The sequence below is a fragment of the Lactuca serriola genome, chromosome 2 (genome assembly GCF_051521515.1).
Source record: "Lactuca serriola cultivar US96UC23 chromosome 2, Lser_US96UC23_V15, whole genome shotgun sequence".
In the NCBI taxonomy this organism is placed as follows: domain Eukaryota; kingdom Viridiplantae; phylum Streptophyta; class Magnoliopsida; order Asterales; family Asteraceae; genus Lactuca; species Lactuca serriola.
Genome location: NC_136409.1, coordinates 124,962,501 through 124,982,945, shown reverse-complemented (window position 1 = coordinate 124,982,945; position 20,445 = coordinate 124,962,501). Strand labels below are relative to the sequence as shown.

The following is a 20,445-nucleotide window of genomic DNA, read 5'->3' as shown; positions in this document are numbered from 1 at the left end:
AATAGGTTCGCTCCGAGTACAAGCAACCGAAACCAAGTTCGGTCCAGGTTCATTGAACCAAAACCATGTTCGGTCCGAGCACATGTTCGCATTCGGTCCTCCCCTCTTTCTTCCAAGTGCTTTCGTTCCAAGAGCAACCAACCGAACTTAAGTTTGTTCCAGGTTTGGTCCAAGTGCATCAGCTTTATCCCAAGGTGAAACCATTCACAGGTTCTCTTATTATTCTTCCCTCTTTCGCTCCAAGCTCTTTTGTTCCAAGAGCTTACATACACAAATTTGTTCCATGTTCTTTTCGAGCACGAGCCTTTATACCGATCCTTGATTTTTGAACGCCAAGAATAATACCCAAACCGAACCAATTTCAAAGAAGAACCCATTCACAGGTTCGCTTCAATTTCATCGATTATACCCCAAAGAGAATGTTCGTAGGAAGGACTTTCAAGGAAATTTTAAATTTCATTTGACCTGCAAGAACAACTGCTCAATCATTCCGATAAGTTCCAATTCCGATTCCATTCTCTTCCAATCGTTTCCAGATCAACCAAATCAAACAATTATCATTACGATTAACCTTCACAATTGCAATCGATTCTAATAACAAATGCACTCTGATATACAAAACCTCAAATCCACCTGATTTTGATTCTTCAACACAAACCTTGTTTTGTATGTACCAATATTACCGATTTCAACGAATACGAACTGCTTTTAGAGTGACAATAGAAAATCGAAAGATATTAATCGTTTCATATTTATGATGAAATCGGTGATCTCAGTCAAGCAACAGGCCTGGATAAATCCACAAGTCGCCTAACGATTTTGAAAAACGAGATTCGATTGAAGAACAAAAAGCAATAAACTAAAGAAAAGATCTGATTAAGGATCGACAACATGAGAACCATGATTCATAAGAAGAATTGATTACCAAAAAAAAATTATGATGAAGAAACTCGATAACCTTGAATTAGTGAAGCACACACATGAAGACGGAACACAGATAATAAATCAATAAATTGAATGTAGGCTTGATATAATCGGATCAGTAAACAGTGATGGGCAACAAATCAATGGGCTTGATTAAAAGAAATTTTACAGATCGATTATCAAACAATTTAATCAGATCCACTTAGAAAAGACAAGACGGACAACACAGGAATGGGAATAAATTACCAGATGGTAGAAGAACACCATCAACAATAGCTTGAATAAAATTTTGATTCTAAAACACAAAACACCAATAATCTTCAATAACTTGTACAGAAAATCATCAAATCAAGAACCGATACTTCAAAAATTAATAGATCTTTAAAGACCCGCTCTGATACCACTTGTTGGGATTAAAACCCTAATTGAGATTTGATGAACAAGATGCAGAAAATAAGAACAAACACAAATATGAAGATTATGTCGAATGATCACTCGATTTATTCAAACAAGAGGAATAAATTACACTTAAAGCATAGACTAAAGAATCTAACACTAAATAAGAAACCTCACGTGGCGGCTACATTTTGTCTCACTCTAAACCCTAATTGTGAATAATACATGACTATTTATAGGGAAAAGACAAGTCTTGGACTTTTAACCTAGAATTCATCAAAGGGGCCCATTGCCATCATCCATGGAGTGCTTTGAAACCCTACAGGCTCCTTAAGAGGGGTTTCGGGTCCTTAAGCCTATTTTACTCGTTTTTACCCCGTTTCAAGCCGTTTTTGACCCGGTTAAGGGTTAGAATGACCCAAATGACTTCAAAAAGTTACAGGAACTTTTGAGAGAGATTTGGGAGAGATTTCACATTCTTGGAGAGATTTCTCATACAAAGACAGTTTTGGGAGAGATTTCACATACTTGGAGAGATTTGGGAGAGATTTCATATTCTTGGAGAGATTTCTCATACAAAGAGAGTTTTGGGAGAGATTTCACATACTTAGAGAGATTTGGGAAAGATTTGACATACGTGGGGAGATTTGGGAGAGATTCTCGATAAAGAGAGATAGAGTGAAAACGATTGAGAGAGGTTTCATTTGTGACCTTTTTGAGTGTTCGGCTTTGCAAAGCAAGGTCCGTAAACCCCGTTAAGCCTTGTTTAAGGATCTTACACACTCCCGATGAGTATGCAACATTGTTTTATCGGTTTGGCTTGCCACGTACCACAGTTTTAGGTTAAGGAGATCTCGATGTATGCACTTTTTCGATTTATGATCTCTCATTAGAATAGCGAGTTGTTTAGTAATTACATAACGTAAGCCCTAGTACACAAGGGTTAGTTGAGTTGACCGGTTTGACTTGTTGACTTTATTTGACTTTGAATTGACCAGAATTTGACGGTTGTCATAGCGTAATCCTCCTTTCAGCACCCTAAAAATAGAAGTCAAGGGTTGCCGATCTTTTTGCCAAAAATTCTCCTTTCTTTATCATTTTTGCCTCGTTTTGCATGCAAGTTATACCCCGAAGCCCCGGGATCATTCCCGAGACCCGAAGCAAGTCCCGAAGCTCCGAAGATCCCGAGACGTAGAGTTTCCGAGCCGAAGCTCTGCCTGCGAGAAGCCGGTTCATGTGAAGATCTCCCGGTTTCACCAAAGAATTACTACTTGAGGAGTCGTAGTGGTGTACGAGCATCGTCTAAACATGTGAGTGTGTAGTTACTTTCTTCTAACACATAAATACGAAGTATTTGCTATGAAATACGTGCTACGTGTTTATATATTGTTTGTTTATTTGAGATGGGTGGAATGAATGTTTTATATAGGTTTTAAATGAGTTAACATGTATATATATTTTATATCTACAAATATGTTGGGTAGAACATGGGTAGATGGAATAGTTGGTGTGTGATGAAAGATGCACGTTGAGTAAACCTTGGCGACTATGGAGTTAGCGTATGTTGAGTAAACCTTGGCGACTATGGAGTTAGCGGTTGTTGAGTAAACGTTGGTGACTATGGAGTTAGCGCTTGTTAAGTGAACCTTGGTGACTATGGAGTTAGCGCCCGATAGCTATGGGTTTAGTACCTGAGAGATAAACGTTGGTAGCTATGGACTTAGTACCTAATAGATAAACTTTGGCAGCAATGGACTTCGTGCCAATTCCTTTGGTAAATCCTTAGGAATGAATGAATGAAGGATAGTTGATTCTTAGGGTAAAACCTTAAGAGAAAAGAAGATAATGGGGATGGGTAATTGGGTTGATCTTTTGATGATTAAATACAATAATTATATTATTGTGGGTTGAAAACCCTATATGCTCACCAGGCTCCCAAGCCTGACCCACTCAGTTTTCTTTGTAACACAGGTATCGATACGAAGCCATATTTCACCGAAGGATTAAAGGATATGTAAATCATTAGTGTAAATAAATGTAAGTTGTGTTTACGCTTATGTGTCTGTATCGAAACATGATATCCCGAGATTTTGTTACATAATGAAAATACATTTCTTTAAGAAATGCTTTGATAAATTGTTATCATATTTTGTTTTGGGAACAAATTCCGCAACCGTTTTCTTTAAATGATTACTCTGATTTTAAAACAAAGCATAAACAAATCGGTGTTTTCTGACCGTGAAATTCGGGATGTCATAGATCTTGCTTAGGGACGTCCAAAAACCAAAAGACAACCATTCATGGACCAAAAACCCTCGAAAAGGGACTATAAGGAGATCTAATAAATCAAAAGCCAAGATGAAGAATTGATTACCAAGAAATGCAGCCAATAGAGTGTATCTTCTGGATCTACTCCCTCCTTCTGGAACTTCCAACTTCCTTCTTCTTCTTCTTCTTTCTCTTCCAGAGCACACAAATCACACAATGGTGGCTCAAACACTCACAAGATGTACTAAGGTTTCGTGGGTAAGGGTTTGGGGTCTGGGGGCTGAAGACGAGGCTGAGGGAATGATAATATGATGCTTAAATAGGGCACCAAGTCCCAAAATTAGGGTTTCCAAACCCAGTCCAGGCTCGCCGAGTCAGTCTATTGACTCGTCGAGTAGGCCACTTAATCCGCGACGTATGAATCCGCTCCTACTCATCGAGTTCATCCCTGGACTCGACGAGTAGACCTCTTGACTTGGTGTTTTTCTTTCCTTTCCATGTCTTCTGAATTCGGGGTGTTACAAGCCCTCTATGCTGGGTGTACTCCTTCGCCATGTATGCATCAAGGATTCTCGACCCTATGCTGCGCGTACTTGGATTACGCTTGGCGTACGCCCCAATTTTGCTCTTCCTACTCATTTGGTCTAAATCCGATAAGACCTTAGCTCAAATCTCATAACTGGACTCCCTAAAGGCTCTTACTCCATAAAGCCTGTGACTTTAAGCCTTTGCATGGCTGATAAAGTCACAAACACCAAAACTCTCACTCTCTATTCTCAATAATGCTCATATCCCATGCATGGGTTGATTCAAACATCCAAGTCTCGATTTTTATGACTCTACACCACTAAAGACACTCAAGGGAGCTGATAATAAACTCTGGAGCTCAATATCTCATAAAGCATCCAACTTTGGAACCAAAACCCTAAAATGAACTAAAATGATGCACAAATCAAAAGAGTGAGGAAGCTTTGAGCTTTATACCTCTAAATGAAGCTCCAAACATAGATAAGCTCATATCCAAATCCTAGACTCCCACTCCTTCTTCTTCAAGGCTCCTTTTTCACTCTAAAGAAAGCACAAGAGAACTTAATAGCTTACAAATGGGCATACAAGCTCAATGGACGAGAATTTAGGGTTTGGGAGGGCTGGTGTATGGAAATGGTGGCCATAAATGAGGCAATTATATCCTTTATATATGGACATACCCTAAATTAGGGTTTTCACTCTGGGCCTAGTACACCCAGCGTACTAGGTGGCTTCCAGGTAAAAAACACGCACATGAGTACGCTGAGCGTACACACGCGTACGCCCAGTGTACTTATTTACCACTTTTTTTCAATTAAGGGCCAAAGTTGACAATCACTAAAAGAAAAAGGGTTTATAAGGTATACCTGATCTTGGGATGTTACAACAGCCTTGTGCTGTAGGCCTTGTTTGCATGAATTATATGTATTTTGCTGTGAGGAGTATTTTGGGGGAACTCGCTGAGCTTTTCTTATAGTTTTTGATTTCATGGTTTCAGGTTAATCAGATGATCGGGGCAAGACGATGGCGTAATCGTACACATCCTCCTATTGATATATGTTTTGAGAGATTCTTGATACTCTGATTTTATGAATTTGTTTTGAAAAAAATGGTTATTTATATTATGGTTTGTTGAAATGGTTTACAAGAATGAAAATTTTTTATCATGATTTTTGTGGGATGTTACAGATGCGTGTAATACACTTTGGTGTTTAAATGTACCCATCGGCATAATGATTCTGAGTTTTATCAGTGTATGGTTATTACAGTGAATCATTAACTTTTTTGATAGAAGAATTTTTAGGGCGATAGAGGATAGGTGTGTGTAATACATCACGGTACATGATATACCTATTAACATAAATTTATCAAGTTCTCATCAGCGTCTGGTATTATACGTTGAATCATATAACTTCAAAGAAGAAATCAGGGTAAGAATGGATGGATGCGTGTGATAAGCTATGGTACATAGCTTAACCATCGACACATACTTTTGAACTTTTATCAGTGAGTGGTATTGCTTAGTGAATCGTCAAGTTCTAAGTAGAAGAATTGTATGAGAGAGATAGGATATCTCAATCACGTTGAGGTAAAATCAGCATGAATCATTGACAGTGAGTGACTCGTCAAAAAAAGATGGTTTAGTCCTTGTACATAGATTAAAGTTGCAGACTAGAATTAAAATTCACCATCAATTTAAGAAACATGGTACATGACCAAATGTGAAAGCAAATAAGAACAAATGAAATAGTCAAAGAAGAATAAGTCAAAAGAAAAATTCTGCATCTTTTTCAGGAGAAGTAATAAAGACAGGATACATCAAATCTTTTAAATTGAATGGTCATTAATGGATTTCGTTTCTCTAGGATATCTGTCCCTCAACATTTGTTATAAAAAGGAACACAAACAAGATCAAACATGTCAAAACAAAACAAGAATAAAAGAATACCCTTATACATTGAAATACTGCAGATGGACTCCAAGCTTCATATTCACCAAGAACAAAAGAGGTTCAACAACATAGTCTTTGTAAGGAATGAGTTATAAGCTTCCAATCTTTATAACATTCGAGTTATGAGAGTTAACAAGACTATACTCAAGGGTTCCATTCACTGTGAATCATGATAGAAGAGATGGGGACCATTGTCTTGACAAGGTGTTCTTTGGATCTTAGATAGGAAAGGGTTAGACAGTGAGATCGTCTATGGAGATTAGTCGTGCCAAACTACCTAGCTTCACTTCATCACATTGCAACAAAAATAGGCTGCATGAAGAGGCAAGAAGAGGTTCCAAAAAACAATTTCATACATATTTCTTCCTTATCTTGAGTCAACTGTAATATGCTCGATGTCTCACTCCTTAACCATCAGCTTCAAGATGAAGGATGTAGGTGCTGAGGAAAAGATGCAAAGCCAACTTCAATAAGAAGATCCTGTACCAACAGAAAGGGGAGGTTGGACAGGCTGATCTTTTCTATGAGAGATGAGCGATAATGATCGACGTCAAGGAAAATATAGATAATTCAGTGACGAGAGGTCAATAGATAAGAAAACACGTAGTTAACATTAGATAAAAACATACAATGTATACTCCTTTGGAAGACAAGTTAGAAATCTTATTTTCTAATGCAAAGAGCAGTTTTTTTTTTCTTTTTTCTTTTTTTTAAACAACAAAAAAAATTATAAAATTTATGTTCAATAGATCTACAACGCGAAGAAGTAAAGTAAAGAAATCATGTAACATTATTGTCAAATTAAAGCATGTAAATGTCATTTTTCCTTAAAGCAGTGAGCACGATTGAGTTCTTTGAGTCAACGACTTTTCCTTTATAACAATCGTTTTGCACTTTATTGTGCCAAGGCCTTTAACAGTTCCCTCACTACTATCTCCAAATGTAACCTTAGGACCATCTTTCTTCACATAGTTATTCAAGAGAGACTTGCGACCTATCATATGCCTAGAGCATCCACTGCCTAAGCATTAGATGTGATCCTGAACTAGACACGTGGGTGAGGGGTTCCAAATTTTCATTTTTGACTCACTTGCACCTTGAAGAGGATCATCGTCAAGCGTGCTGAAGCTGCTATCGTATTCCTCAAAGAGGACTTCATTAATACGCGTCATAAAACCTTTGACTTTTGGTTTCTGTTTCTTTGGACCGATAGCCACATTCTCAACTATAGGTTGATACATGGGAATGTATGGACCGTATTCAACGATATTAAGCATGTCATATATTGCTTTGGATTTCCACATGGCAAAATTGTTTTTAATGAAAGAAGGGATCTTGTTTACTGCAGAGGATTTAGAGTTATATGGAGAAGACATAATAACTTAAATGTATCAGAAAACCTGCTCTGATACCACTTGAAGGTTCATATATCGGATACAAACAAGTTATAATGAAGAATAAAGGATTATCACAAAGATGATTTTTCACTAAGAAAAGTTCTCACAAAGAGAACGATCGCAGAAAGCGGTGCACAAAACATGATTAAGGTTTAACCCTAATACAAGATTGTATATGATTATAATAACGGAAATCCCTTTATTTAAGGGATGTAATCTAATCTATGTATAGTCTGATCATAATCACTAAGATTACAGATCATATATCTATTCTATAATTACAGTAGTTAACTGACTAATATACAAAAGGGGGACACGCTGTTGCTGATACTCTGATGGTGCTGGTGTTGGCGCTGTGCTGGTGGACAACGTGTAAAAGTAGTTTAACTCATCTGATCATAAGATGCGACCTTACAATATATCTTTCCTGAATATCAAAACATTCATCTTTGTCTATTCAAACAAAATCCACGTCGAGTAAGCAAAAGAGTACCTAATAAATATTTTTTTTGGAAGTGCACATAAAACCTTCATGTTTGTTTGAATGACAAATCTAATATACTCCTAAACTACTCATTAATTCCATCTATGTCCACTACGTGACTTGAACTGTCAATATCAAGAGAGGACAAGACCTTATACCATTCTTAACACACATCAAATCAATTAAAGGGGAATAGTTCAACTTGAGAGGTTATAAACTTCACATCTCAATGGGGAAATTTTTCTAAGAAAAGGACCATACTAAGATATGTTATGGTATGCTGTGGGAAATCTGGAAGGTATGTAATGATCTCGTGTTCAATAGGAGAATAATCCCTTCATTGGTGGCTATGGATCTTATTAAATCGATGTTTTTTTTTTATTTTTTATTTTTTATGGTTTAAACACATATGTAAATATGGTAGAATTATGTGGTTGGATTGGAACTTCTGTCCATTATGTTGTCTGTAACCGATTACATTTCTTCTCCCTGTACTTTCTTTAGCTTCTGTCTAGTTTCTTGCTAGTAGAAGCTTTTTGTTATATATATTATTGCTCGGTTCCAAAAAAAAGGATGGATTGATTATTACATAGGTAGACTTAAGTACGTTGCACCTCCATTAAATAGTTGACATTGAATTTTAATTACGTGCTTATCTCATTTAATGTCTATCCAAGAGGTAAGTAGGTTACTCTTCGCCTTTCCAATAGAGGACATTTTTAATATGGACTTTTTAAACCAAAAATGAAAAAATTATAGGGCTTGAGTTTTTTTTTTGAACGATAAACTTTTTAATTAAAACACATAGCAAGGAGCTAGAGGGAAAAACAGAACAGAATTAAAAAAACAGCAAAAGGAAAATTACACCAAACATGCTAATTCAAAGAATTCTCTTTCCGTCTATTTTTCATAAAGGATATTTTTTATTTATATTATAAATTACAAAAATACAACCGCTTTACAATTTACAATTTTTACATTGAAAAACAATAATAGTGTTGAAACAAATTCACGGGTGAAATTAAGAAAAAACCACATCCTAATTACATGGTATTCATGACCTTGTATTTGACTACATGTAACATTTTAATAATCTAGAAGGTCAAATTCATGTTTTTCTCATATGGTTATAGAAGATACCAAGTAATTTTTGCAACTTGAAAGTTTTTAAAAATAGTCAAAGCATTAAACATTTAAAAAACATGTAAACAAGTGAAAATAAAAACCATATGTTTTCAATTTAATATCATTACTTTATAAAACATGGGTCGGAATAATTCATACCCCATTCATTAGAAAAAAAAAATAGTAATAGGTGTAAAATATATACAATTGATTTGTTTACCATAAAAAAAAACCCTTTGAAAACTATCAAATCTACAATATTTATTAAAAAATTGCCTTCTGGAAGAATGAAAAGACAAATCTTGAGGAAAAAGAAACCCATTTAACAGGGCATACACATTGAAGAGCATACGGCATATAAACCATTCCGTTCCTAAACAAAAGCTAAATATTCCGATTAATCTTCATATAAAATCACCACCAACACAACCCATTTCAATCGCATTCTCCCACTGCCGCCGCCTAATTTTTTCTTCATTGATTCCATTCTGATTCTTCAAAGTTTCTGAGTTTTCGTCTCAATCGATCGTGAAAGAATATGGATCAAATGGCGACTGATCAGAGCCTGCAACTAGTAGGTACGAAGAGGCCGAAAACGAAGATTGTTTGTACTTTGGGACCTGCATCTCGATCGGTTCCCATGGTTGAGAAGTTGTTGAAGGCAGGGATGAACGTTGCTCGCTTCAATTTCTCTCATGGATCGTTTGAATATCATCAGGAAACTCTCGATAACCTCCGACAAGCCATGGATAACACCGGAATCCTCTGCGCCGTCATGCTCGACACCAAAGTAAGTTTCTACACTAATCAATTTAGTTTGATTGATTTCAGATGTTTCTCGCGTATGATTCACGTCAACGCTACAGTTTTACAGTTTGAAGTTTATGTAAATTTGACCTAATTGTCGTTGGTATGCTTACAAAATCAAAATCGAATCTCGTTCTCGATCTTTTAGCGGTTTATATCAATTTTGACTACGTAATTTCTTCGTTTGACCTTATAATTACTCTTTTTTTTTCTTCAAATGATTAATACTTTGATTTTTCGTTACAAATCCATCACTATCCAATATCCAACAATATACTTTGTTACAACGAATTTTGCCTAAAATCAAACCGAAGAAAACGAATCTAAAATCAAATAGCTTATTTGTAAAGCTAGATTGATTGTAAATGCGTTGTCTGACTTGTACAGTACAACCTTTCATAGCATGTTCCATGATCTTTTCCTATTGGCTTGTTTAATTGATTTCGTCCAATTGTTCTCCTGTGTTTCTTTATAGAACTGATGACACATGTTCATTGCTCATTGCTCATTCTGAATATAATTCTTTCATTTTGTTTTTTTCTGCAATTTGAATATCACATTCATATTCAAACCAATATCCTAACAATTAATTTCGTTTCTAAAACTTCAGGGTCCAGAGATTCGAACTGGGTTTCTGAAAGATGGGAAACCAATACAACTAAAACAAGGTCAAGAAATCACGATTTCCACAGATTACACCATTAAAGGCGATGAGAAGACGATTTGCATGAGCTACAAGAAGCTAGCACACGATGTGAAGCCACAGAGTGTGATACTTTGTGCAGATGGAACCATTTCGTTTACTGTTCTTTCTTGTGACATTGAGAATGGGTTAGTTCGTTGTCGATGTGAGAACACTGCTGTTCTTGGTGAAAGAAAGAATGTTAATCTTCCTGGAGTGATTGTTGATCTTCCTACTTTGACTGAAAAAGATAAAGAAGATATAATGAAATGGGGTGTTCCTAATAAGATCGATATGATTGCTCTTTCTTTTGTTAGAAAAGGTTCGGATCTTGTTGAAGTTCGCAAGTTGCTTGGAGAACATGCCAAAAACATCCTTCTCATGTCAAAGGTTCGTTTTTTACTTTTTTCTTCAGAAATTGCATGTTATTATAAATTAGACATGTAATTTTCAATCACCTTTATATAATCATTCAACTATTATTAACCTCTTCACTTATTATATAACTTACAATTACACACTACAAATATAACTTGGTATTCTATCAAGTCATAAAGAAGAAACAATGTTTGTAGTTTGTAGTTTGTACTTGTAATTTATAAAAAAATAAATAATATAATTGTTGGATTTTTTTTTATAAAATTCATAGTTAAACCATTTACTAAACAATTAGTTTATAAGCTATTGTTTTAAAAAACTATTCGTGTCAACGAGTTTATCGAGCTATTTTAAAATTCTTTCAAATATACCCTTTATTATTTTATTGAGTTAATCTCATAAAAAACTTTATATTTTGTCTTTTTCCGGGTTAACCTCAATTTTATTTTTTTCCTAAAAAAACTTGTATCTTTTCGTTTTTTCCAATTAGGCTTTTTAGTCATTTTTTACACAAAAAGTTGTAAAATGTCAGGGTGTTTCAAGAAAAACTAAAAAAGTTGAGGATTTATTCGGAAAGTGTTAGAAGGTTGACGGTTTTTTTTTTTGAGAAAAAACAAAGTTGGGGTTTTTTCGGAAAAAATGAAAATACAAGGTTTTTCTTTTCTTTTTTTTTGGAAAAAAATAAAGATGTTTAATCCGTAAAAATCACAAAATATAAGGTCTTTTATAAGATTAACCATTATTTTAAAAAAAAATCAATCTCCTACATGCCTTTTTATGTCATTTTACATATTTTAGCTAGTTTATCTGCCAAACATCATTTTTTATCGTCTTGCTTTTCAGCTAGTCTGTCAAACATAGTCTAGACTGGAATCAGTCCTAATCAGTATTTTCTGGTTTTTTGTAGGTGGAGAACCAAGAAGGTGTAGCCAACTTCGACGACATCCTTCTCAATTCCGACGCGTTCATGGTAGCGCGTGGTGACCTCGGAATGGAAATCCCAATCGAAAAAATCTTCTTAGCACAAAAAGTGATGATCTACAAATCCAACCTCCAAGGAAAACCCGTAGTCACCGCCACCCAAATGCTCGAATCAATGATCAAATCCCCCCGCCCCACTCGCGCCGAAGCCACCGACGTCGCCAACGCCGTCCTCGACGGCACCGACTGCGTCATGCTCTCCGGCGAAACCGCCGCCGGCGCCTACCCAGAACTCGCCGTCCAAACCATGGCCAAAATATGCATCGAAGCCGAAAACACCATCGACTACAAAGACCTTTTCAAAAGAATCGCCGCCAACGTCCCCATCCCAATGAGCCCGCTCGAATCCCTCGCCTCCTCCGCCGTCCGCACCGCCATCGCGTCTAAGGCAACCCTCATTTTGGTGCTCACGCGAGGCGGCACCACCGCGAAGCTGGTGGCTAAGTACCGCCCGGGGATCCCGATTCTGTCGGTGGTGGTCCCGGAGATTCAAACGGATTCTTTTGATTGGTCCTGTAGCGATGAGTCGCCCGCGAGACATAGTTTGATTTTTAGAGGGTTGATTCCGGTTTTGATTGCGGGGTCCGCTAGGGCTTCGCATGATGAGTCGACTGAAGAGGCAATTGAGTTTGCTTTGAAACATGCTAAAGAGAAAGGGTTGTGTCAAGATGGAGATGCGGTTGTTGCGTTGCATCGTGTGGGGACTGCTTCTATTATCAAGATTGTGACAGTGAAGTGAATAAGTAAGTAATTGGAAATATTGGATTGGATTGGATTGTGGCCATTTTTCCCCGTTTGTGGGTTACTACTATTAATAGTCGATGGGTTTTGTATCGACAAACTGGATTATTGCATTTATGTTTGATTTGAGAAACTTATACGTAACGCTTAATGCGCTTTCCGGCATTTTAGTCGCAATTTTGCTATGATATTTGTTTAATGTTTAAATGAAACATGATTATTTCAAATATGTGTTGATGTAGGTAGATTTATTTAGGAGATGGCAACGTTTCTAGAATGATCTTTAGATTTTCATATAGCATTCTAGATCGTTTTTATATTTTCTATAATCGTAAAAATGCTTATAGTGTGCTACATGAAACTTAGAAGGTAAGACCCCTATAAAAGATGGAGGCAACCTTTCTAGTTATCGAAGAAAACTTGGTCTTGTTCTATGTGGTTTCTTATCTCGTTTTGGTTGATGCATGTTACCAATGGTCGACTGATAATAAGTTGTGCGAAAACCCATGTTTCCGTTTCTTTTTTGGAGGGGAGGACCCAAGAATTCGTCTGGGTTAAAAAAATAATTGCTTTAATATACACGCAAAAATGGGTTTTAAATACAAACTTATGGCATAATCTACATAGAATAAAATAATAAACTTAATATATTAGAATAAAGAAAATAAGCTAAATAGCTTAATTGTATGTAGAACATATAACTTGAAAATTATCATCAAAAACCAACTAGCAAGGTGGTAGAGAAAATCACAAAGTACTAGTAAAGTACACCATATATATATATATATATATATATATATATATATATATATATATATATATATATATATATATATATATATATATATATATTTATATAAATAAGGGTATATAAGCTTAGGTACCTAAATTTACCATACTACGTCGTTTTGTATCACAAATATCACATATACACATTGTAATTGTCCAATGTTCTTCTAATTCAACATCTAACTTGATTTAATTCTAAGATTTTTATAAATTTTATATTTATCTTCCTCTTACATAATTTTTGTTTTTAACTATAATATATATAGCTTAATAGGTGTTTGACATAAATATATGATGTAAGAGGAAGATAATGGTGAAATTTTGTAAATCTTGAAAGTAAATCAAGTTAAAGGTTGAAGTTTAAGAGCAATATAATGAATATATCAAACAAAACGACGCATTATGTTGAGTTTAGGTACCTAAGCTTATATACCCTATTCATTTTTCCATATATATATATATATATATATATATATATATATATATATATATATATATATATATATATATATATATATATATATATATTCTAATTTAACAACAAGATTGACTTTATGCTTGAAGCATTTGTAAAGGAATTGAATCTCGTTCTGTCTTCCAAGAGGGGCATATTTAACAGGGACGGACGTAAGATTTGGTAATAGGTGTTGCCGGTAAGTAGGAAAAAAAAATCGAAAAATATCGAAAAATTTACACTACATACAGAAAAAACAGGGGTTGTCGGTGCCACTGTGGGCACCCAAAGAGAACCGTCCCTTATCTTTAACTTCTTGAAAACAAGAGAATTTCGGGCTTTTCAAATCATCCATAAAATCGAATAAATAAGACAAAATTTCAGCTTTTAGTTTTCTTACTCAACCCATTACAGTTCAACTTCACAATCAGAATCGAGATGCACAAAGAGGGTAAGAGTAAGAGGCGAGATCACATAGAGAACCAACTCCATACAACCTTAGAAAAATGTCAACCGAACAAAAAGATGGTCTAACATTAACATCTTCATCCACAGCCAAACAAAAGGGACAAGAATTTAATGACTAAGTTAACTCCCCTCGTGATAAGATTCACAACACGTATATTTTTCAACAACTAACGCCACACAAAATTATTGGTTTTTATAGGGACCCAATTAACCCATTAGAAAATAAACAAATGATCCCATCATAGCATTAATAAGCAAGGCACACAATATTTCACAGAAAAATACCATTATAATATTCTCACAATATCCACGAATCATAAATAGAAGAAAGCTCACCTCAACAACATTAATGTTAAGGGAGTCGCAGTCTGACGCGTGGACTCGACACCATTTCGGGAGGCCTCTTCTAAAACCAATGAACAACTCTAGAATTTTACATTCCGTTCACGGCCTTACATTATTTTGATACTCAGTAAAGCTCTAAAAATGTCTTGAAGTGCCGTATTTTCATACCATCTATCTTTCCGGAAATACATATCATCGACCGTCCTTATCCGTCTTCCAAAAAGATTATCAACTGGAATTTCTATTCGTCGTTTTCTATTTTCTCCTATTTTGAATTGACTAGTTTTTTTTTTTTTTTTTTTTTTTTTTTTTTTTTAATTTTTTTTATTATAAATTTATTATAAAATCCATATTTATAATATCAGAACACAACCCATGTTGATATAGGCTAAAACAACGAGAGCCGTATTTAAGAAAAGTAAACAAATTTTCTTCTGGTTACAATGTCTTGTGTTCAGCTTTGAGTGCAATTCCAGCACCCCCAATGTTCCTCTACGAGTCCGCGACACCAACTTGATTTTTCAACTTTTTTCATTTGTGTCCAAACATCCCGACATCTTCACCGGACCTTCTCGACACCTCCCAAAGCCCGTTTCCACCTCCAGGTCACCTTAAATGATCATAAAAATATACAAAAAATTGTCCTCGCAACTAACATGAATTTTAATAAAATGCATATGGAATGATATTAACTACACTCCATGGATACTAGAGGCCTAGGTAAATATACATTTCTATTCATTATTTATATATATACTAATTTTGAACCCCCCTTAGGCAACAATACTTCTCTATGTAGCTTCTTATTTTTTCACGTTTCATTCATCATTCATCTCCTCACCGCCTCCCATGCCCAATCACATACGGTTGTTTCCGCCGCTTTCAATTTCTTACTGGGTTACATGGTGCTTCTACCTTCTCCAAAGTCTAAACCACCGACTCACCGCACTCCAGACCACCGTCTCCACGTTTCTAATTTGTCGCCTTCAGGACGCCTCCACTGTATTGGGTGGGTTTCGGTCTATCTTTTCCCTCTAGACTCCGTCGTCTTCTTCAGGTATATGATTTTGATAATTTTTTTTTGTTTTGATTTCCTGTCTTCTTCGTCTTTTGTCTTCTGTGTTTTTTTAGGGTTTGTTGTATTATGTTGATTCGTCATACTCTACACTCTATTCTACCCTAATTCGTCATCTGTGGTGTTCGTAGCTGTTAACAGTCAAACGATAGCAGTAGAACTGTTACATGCCGATTAGGTTATTCTGCGGTGCTGCATATTTAATGTCTCTCTATTTTAGGGCTTTCCGAGAGGAACCCGGGTAAGTATTTACAGACGAAGTGAGCAGGAGGGAAACCATTTACCGACGACATACCAACTGCAGGAGATGAGGTAGGGCCGACTTAAGAATCGTCGTCGACTGGGGAAAATTGATGGGTTACCATCGTCGGAGCCGCCGTCTTCGTCCATAACCACCACTAAAGATCTGTGATCGATAACTTCAATAGAAGATTTCCGATTGTGTCTTTGTTGTAGGCATGAACTAATTCGAACATGTATGCTCTGTTTTTTTATCAGTGTACAGGTTAGGTTACCACCATTTTTGCTACTTTTCGGACCATCTCTTCTCTCCTTCAACTCTGAACACTGGCTTAGACTACATGGACTCTCCAGTTTAATGGACTATTGTTGTTTTTAGAAAATTCTTGAAAAAGTTTGATTGTTATCTTCCTCTTCTTGAAATAGTGTATGTCGGATTAGAGAAAATAATTGGGAATTTAAGTGATGTTGAAGAGTCTCTAATGAAAATGGAGTTATTTCTAATCATGAAAACAGAAGGGGTTCAACTTAGTGACATGGTGGTTCAACATTCTGCATATTCTGAAGAGCTCAGGGGAGTTTTTGATAAAATGCAGAATGAGATTATGATATAGGAGACACAAAATTCGCATAAACAGGTAACACTTTATCTTTTTTTAACTTGTTCTAGGCTTAAAGAAAAGTTTATCCAGAATTCCAGATTAGAGTAGACTTTATGTCCCATCAACTTTATCTAAATTTAAGCCATTTAGATTGATGATGGATGCCCAAGTCAGTTTGTTTGTTGGAATTTTATGGCAGTGTCAGTTTTGGGATTGGAATTTAAAGGTGACAATCAGAATGGGTTTTCTTTTACAGGGATATCTTCACCCCGATAACCGAGAAAGAACTTGATGATGAATCCTAGGAAGGGTTTTTTAGTGAAAGATTAGGAGTTGAAGATGAAATTCTTGGCTGATAAATTGGATTTTTTGGGTTCGAATCGCAAGTAGGAAGGTAGCTAACCTTTTCTTGATCTTCCATTGTTATTTCTTTATCTTTGTAGTTAGGTACTAATGATGGTGGGACATTATGATTCAAATCTTGGTGTTTCTTTTTTACTTTTAGTTTACACACGCCAACTGTTTGATATAATGTTTGTGTGAAGGTTGGACTTCTTTATCAAAATTTAGACGGGTGTAAATGTGAGGTATGACACTCTCTTTGTTTGAATACAAACTTGAAGTACTTCTTTCTTTCCCACTTCATGACTAGGAATTATTTTATTAGGGAGATGTTTATTTGAGATATGTTTGATGCCTATTGGAAGACCATCAACAACCAGAAACGAAAACAATGCAAGACAACAAAACATAAGTACTTTTTGCAAACAAATGATCAGGTATCATGTCATTGCTTTTCCCTCCTGAAAGTTGTTTCTTATCATATTTCTTTTTTGTATTACTAGGTGGGTTTTGATATTCTTGATCAATTGGTTAATAAGTTTTGATTAATATTATGTATTCCCGTTTTTTTTTTTTTCAAGATTTGAGATTTGGTGTTTTCAGGGACGGCTCAACCAATTTGGGGGCTCTAAGCAAACAAAAAAATTAGGGCCCTTTGGGTAAGCAAATAGATTCGAATCTAAGACCCTTGGTTTGCTAAACCAACATTTTACCACCAGATCAAGCTCCAACTTGTCTTTGTAACCCAAAAAATATGTATATATACATATATAATTTGATGGGGTTTAGCCAAAAGAACATCCTATGTGCTCATCCAAACCCTAATGCTTGGATCTAGGTTTCTCTATTGTACATGTAATTCATCCAAGACTTACTAACCCTAGATCTAGTGTATATAATCGAAATTATCATGATAAACAGATCTAGATGTTTACCTTGTTGATGATTGAAGATCTTGAAGCGTTGAGAACTTTAGCACCTGAAGTGTTGTGCCTCTAATGAATCACAAACACCAATAGCAATTGGAGGAAACAAGAAAGAGAGGGGAGAGGAGATTTTCGGCTCTAGGACTTCTAGGGTTCAAGTGGCCGAAAATTCCATGCCCAAGGGTCCTTTATATAGGTGCATGAATTAGAGTTTCAGTCATTATCCTTATCTGGTTACTTAGCCACCAAGCAACCCATAAGATAATTCTAGAATCCCTATCTTGGACGAATTCCTAAGGCTTTTATCCCTAGAATTTGTCCACCCTATCTATTAGGGTTTCCTTGCCCAACTTTGTAACTATCACATAATTACAGTTCAACCCCTTAAGTTCAATCAACTTCTTTTGATCACAAAACTAATTCTTAATTAATTATTAGGATACGATTTTAATCAACTATGTTTCTTAGTTGATTATAAATTCATGGACATTTAAACCTAATCAACTATGTTTGTTATTTGATTATAATTCATGGACATTTAAATCTTTCTGTATCTCTTCCATGTAAATAAATGAATGACAATGAGTTTTATACAAGTAAGAGCATCTACGACATGCTTATTTCTTTTTAATAAGTTTTTTTTAGATATAATGTTGGGGTTTGTCCATAATTTCACTTTGTTTAGATATATCTAAAGAAATGTCTTAAACTTGAATTTAAACAAAGTGAAATTATGGGCAACCCCAACATTATATCATATTCAAGTTTAAGACATTTCTTAAAAAATGTTAACATCACATATAAATACATAAAACTATATATTATGGGAATGAAACCATTTGAGCATAAGTTGAAAATCCAAATAACAAAAATGATACCACACACTTAAATATCCAAATACATGGTGTTTGTATATCGTGCTGTTAGGAAATTTGACTTCACATGTCTATGTATTCAACTCCTAGCTTTTGGTAATTGTTTTAGGTAATTGAAATCGAAAAGCTAATTAAACCAATAATATAAAAAAAGGTTTTGGAGCTAGAAACTGTAAATTTTCCCAAATGTAGATAAAACATTTTGTTATTATTTATATTACACTCGTGAAAAAAAAAAATTATACTATACAACTTCATTGTATGTGTAATGGTTAAAAAAATGTTTCATGCGTAAATCAATACGACACCAAAAGATGCAAAAGTAAATTGTTGTCTATTATTTAAACCAAAATAATATAAGTATGTTTTTTATGCATTGACGAAATTAAGCTACATGAACTTGATGTGGTAAAGAAATAGCTTTTACTACTTTTTTTTGTATAAATATACGTGGACAAAGAATTGTCCAATCATAAATAAATGTACGCATAATAATTACATTGTTTAAATCGATGTTTATGTTTAAACTAAAAGAATATAATCACGTTTTTATACAACTAGGCTTGAAATAAAAAACATTTTAGGTCTAAGTTGGAAAAAATTACTAAATGTAGGGTCTTTTATGGAATAAAAATACTTAATTTCCTTTTTGGTGACCTATTAGGTATAAAATAACAAGTAGCAGGTAAAAGTTAGGCCTTTTTCGGAAAAGAAAAAAGTTTTAGGTTTAAAAAGAAAAAAAGTTAAAATATAGGGTCTTTTAGGGAAATAACCCTATTTTTGTTATACATTACGTGTCAGACTCGTGTATTACACGGTTTTGTTAAATAAGACCAAATATGAGAAAAAAGAGACCATTCACATAAGTTTTGGTAACCACAAGCACCATGTTTATAAAAAAAAAAAAATAACGATTGAGTTTATGACCTTTGATAAACCACATGGACCATTTATGTAATTTGGTTTTAATTAATCTATACTAATAAAATTAATTAATATGAATTCACAAATGGTATGTATTTATCTACATTAATATATATATATATATATATATATATATATATATATATATATATATATATATATATATATATATATTAATTAATAGTATATTAATGGAAAAATGAATTCACAAATAGAAAGTGCATTAATTAATCTCTCTTCTAATAAAAGAGTATAGATTTGTCCACCTGTTATTTTCTCCTAATTTACAATTTTTTTTACATAAATTCTAAAAATTACACGTGTCATCTATTATATCAATTCCCGTTCAGAAAACTGAATTAAAGAAATTTGATGTATGTTAACCCTATGATATCTCTCATAACATTTTGAATTGATATTTGAGCAACAAACCAGGGATTGCTTATCAAAAATTGATTACAACTAATTTGAAAACCCTATCTTCTCCCGTTCATGGTGTTGTAGAAAAATGACACTCTCCAAAATCATGCCAAGAAATCAGGTTTCAAACGACCGGGATTTTCGTCTTGATTACAAGATCGCTTTATTGTTAATCTCTCCATTTATAGTTTGCCTTACCCAATGATTTTAACCTACAGTTTTTCTTCTCTATATTCGTTGTTGACCTAGACGAATTGAAGACTTGCACTTTGAAGTTGTTAATCGCGTTTTAGGTTAGTAATCTTCCTCTTTAGTACGAAGAA

General features: G+C 34.7%; 1 protein-coding gene and 2 long non-coding RNA genes across 8 annotated transcripts in view; all 3 read left to right on the top strand.

Annotated features, from left to right (window-relative positions):
• Positions 1 to 9,381: 9,381 nt before the first annotated feature.
• LOC145086756 (pyruvate kinase, cytosolic isozyme) lies at positions 9,382 to 12,889 on the top strand. The gene is made up of 3 exons (XM_079024599.1): positions 9,382 to 9,863; positions 10,491 to 10,952; positions 11,848 to 12,889. The coding sequence occupies exons 1-3, from the start codon at positions 9,612 to 9,614 to the stop codon at positions 12,658 to 12,660; spliced, it is 1,527 nt and encodes a 508-aa protein (XP_078880725.1). The 5' UTR covers positions 9,382 to 9,611; the 3' UTR covers positions 12,661 to 12,889.
• Positions 12,890 to 15,491: 2,602 nt separating this feature from the next.
• Positions 15,492 to 18,319, top strand: LOC145086755 (uncharacterized). Of its 6 annotated transcripts, XR_013700621.1 has the most exons (7): positions 15,492 to 15,775; positions 15,925 to 16,298; positions 16,460 to 16,671; positions 16,892 to 17,029; positions 17,141 to 17,222; positions 17,303 to 17,414; positions 17,581 to 18,319. It is a non-coding gene; the product is annotated as an uncharacterized LOC145086755 (long non-coding RNA). The 6 variants fall into 6 exon arrangements; XR_013700619.1 differs by having other exon boundaries at positions 15,925 to 16,671; positions 17,181 to 17,222; XR_013700620.1 differs by having other exon boundaries at positions 15,925 to 16,671; positions 17,899 to 18,319.
• A 1,888-nt stretch (positions 18,320 to 20,207) lies between these two features.
• Positions 20,208 to 20,445, top strand: part of LOC145090439 (uncharacterized) — an 11,015-nt gene continuing 10,777 nt past the window's right edge. Inside the window, exon 1 of the long non-coding RNA XR_013701571.1 lies at positions 20,208 to 20,415. This is a non-coding gene — a long non-coding RNA (uncharacterized LOC145090439). The remainder of the gene's footprint in view (positions 20,416 to 20,445) is intronic.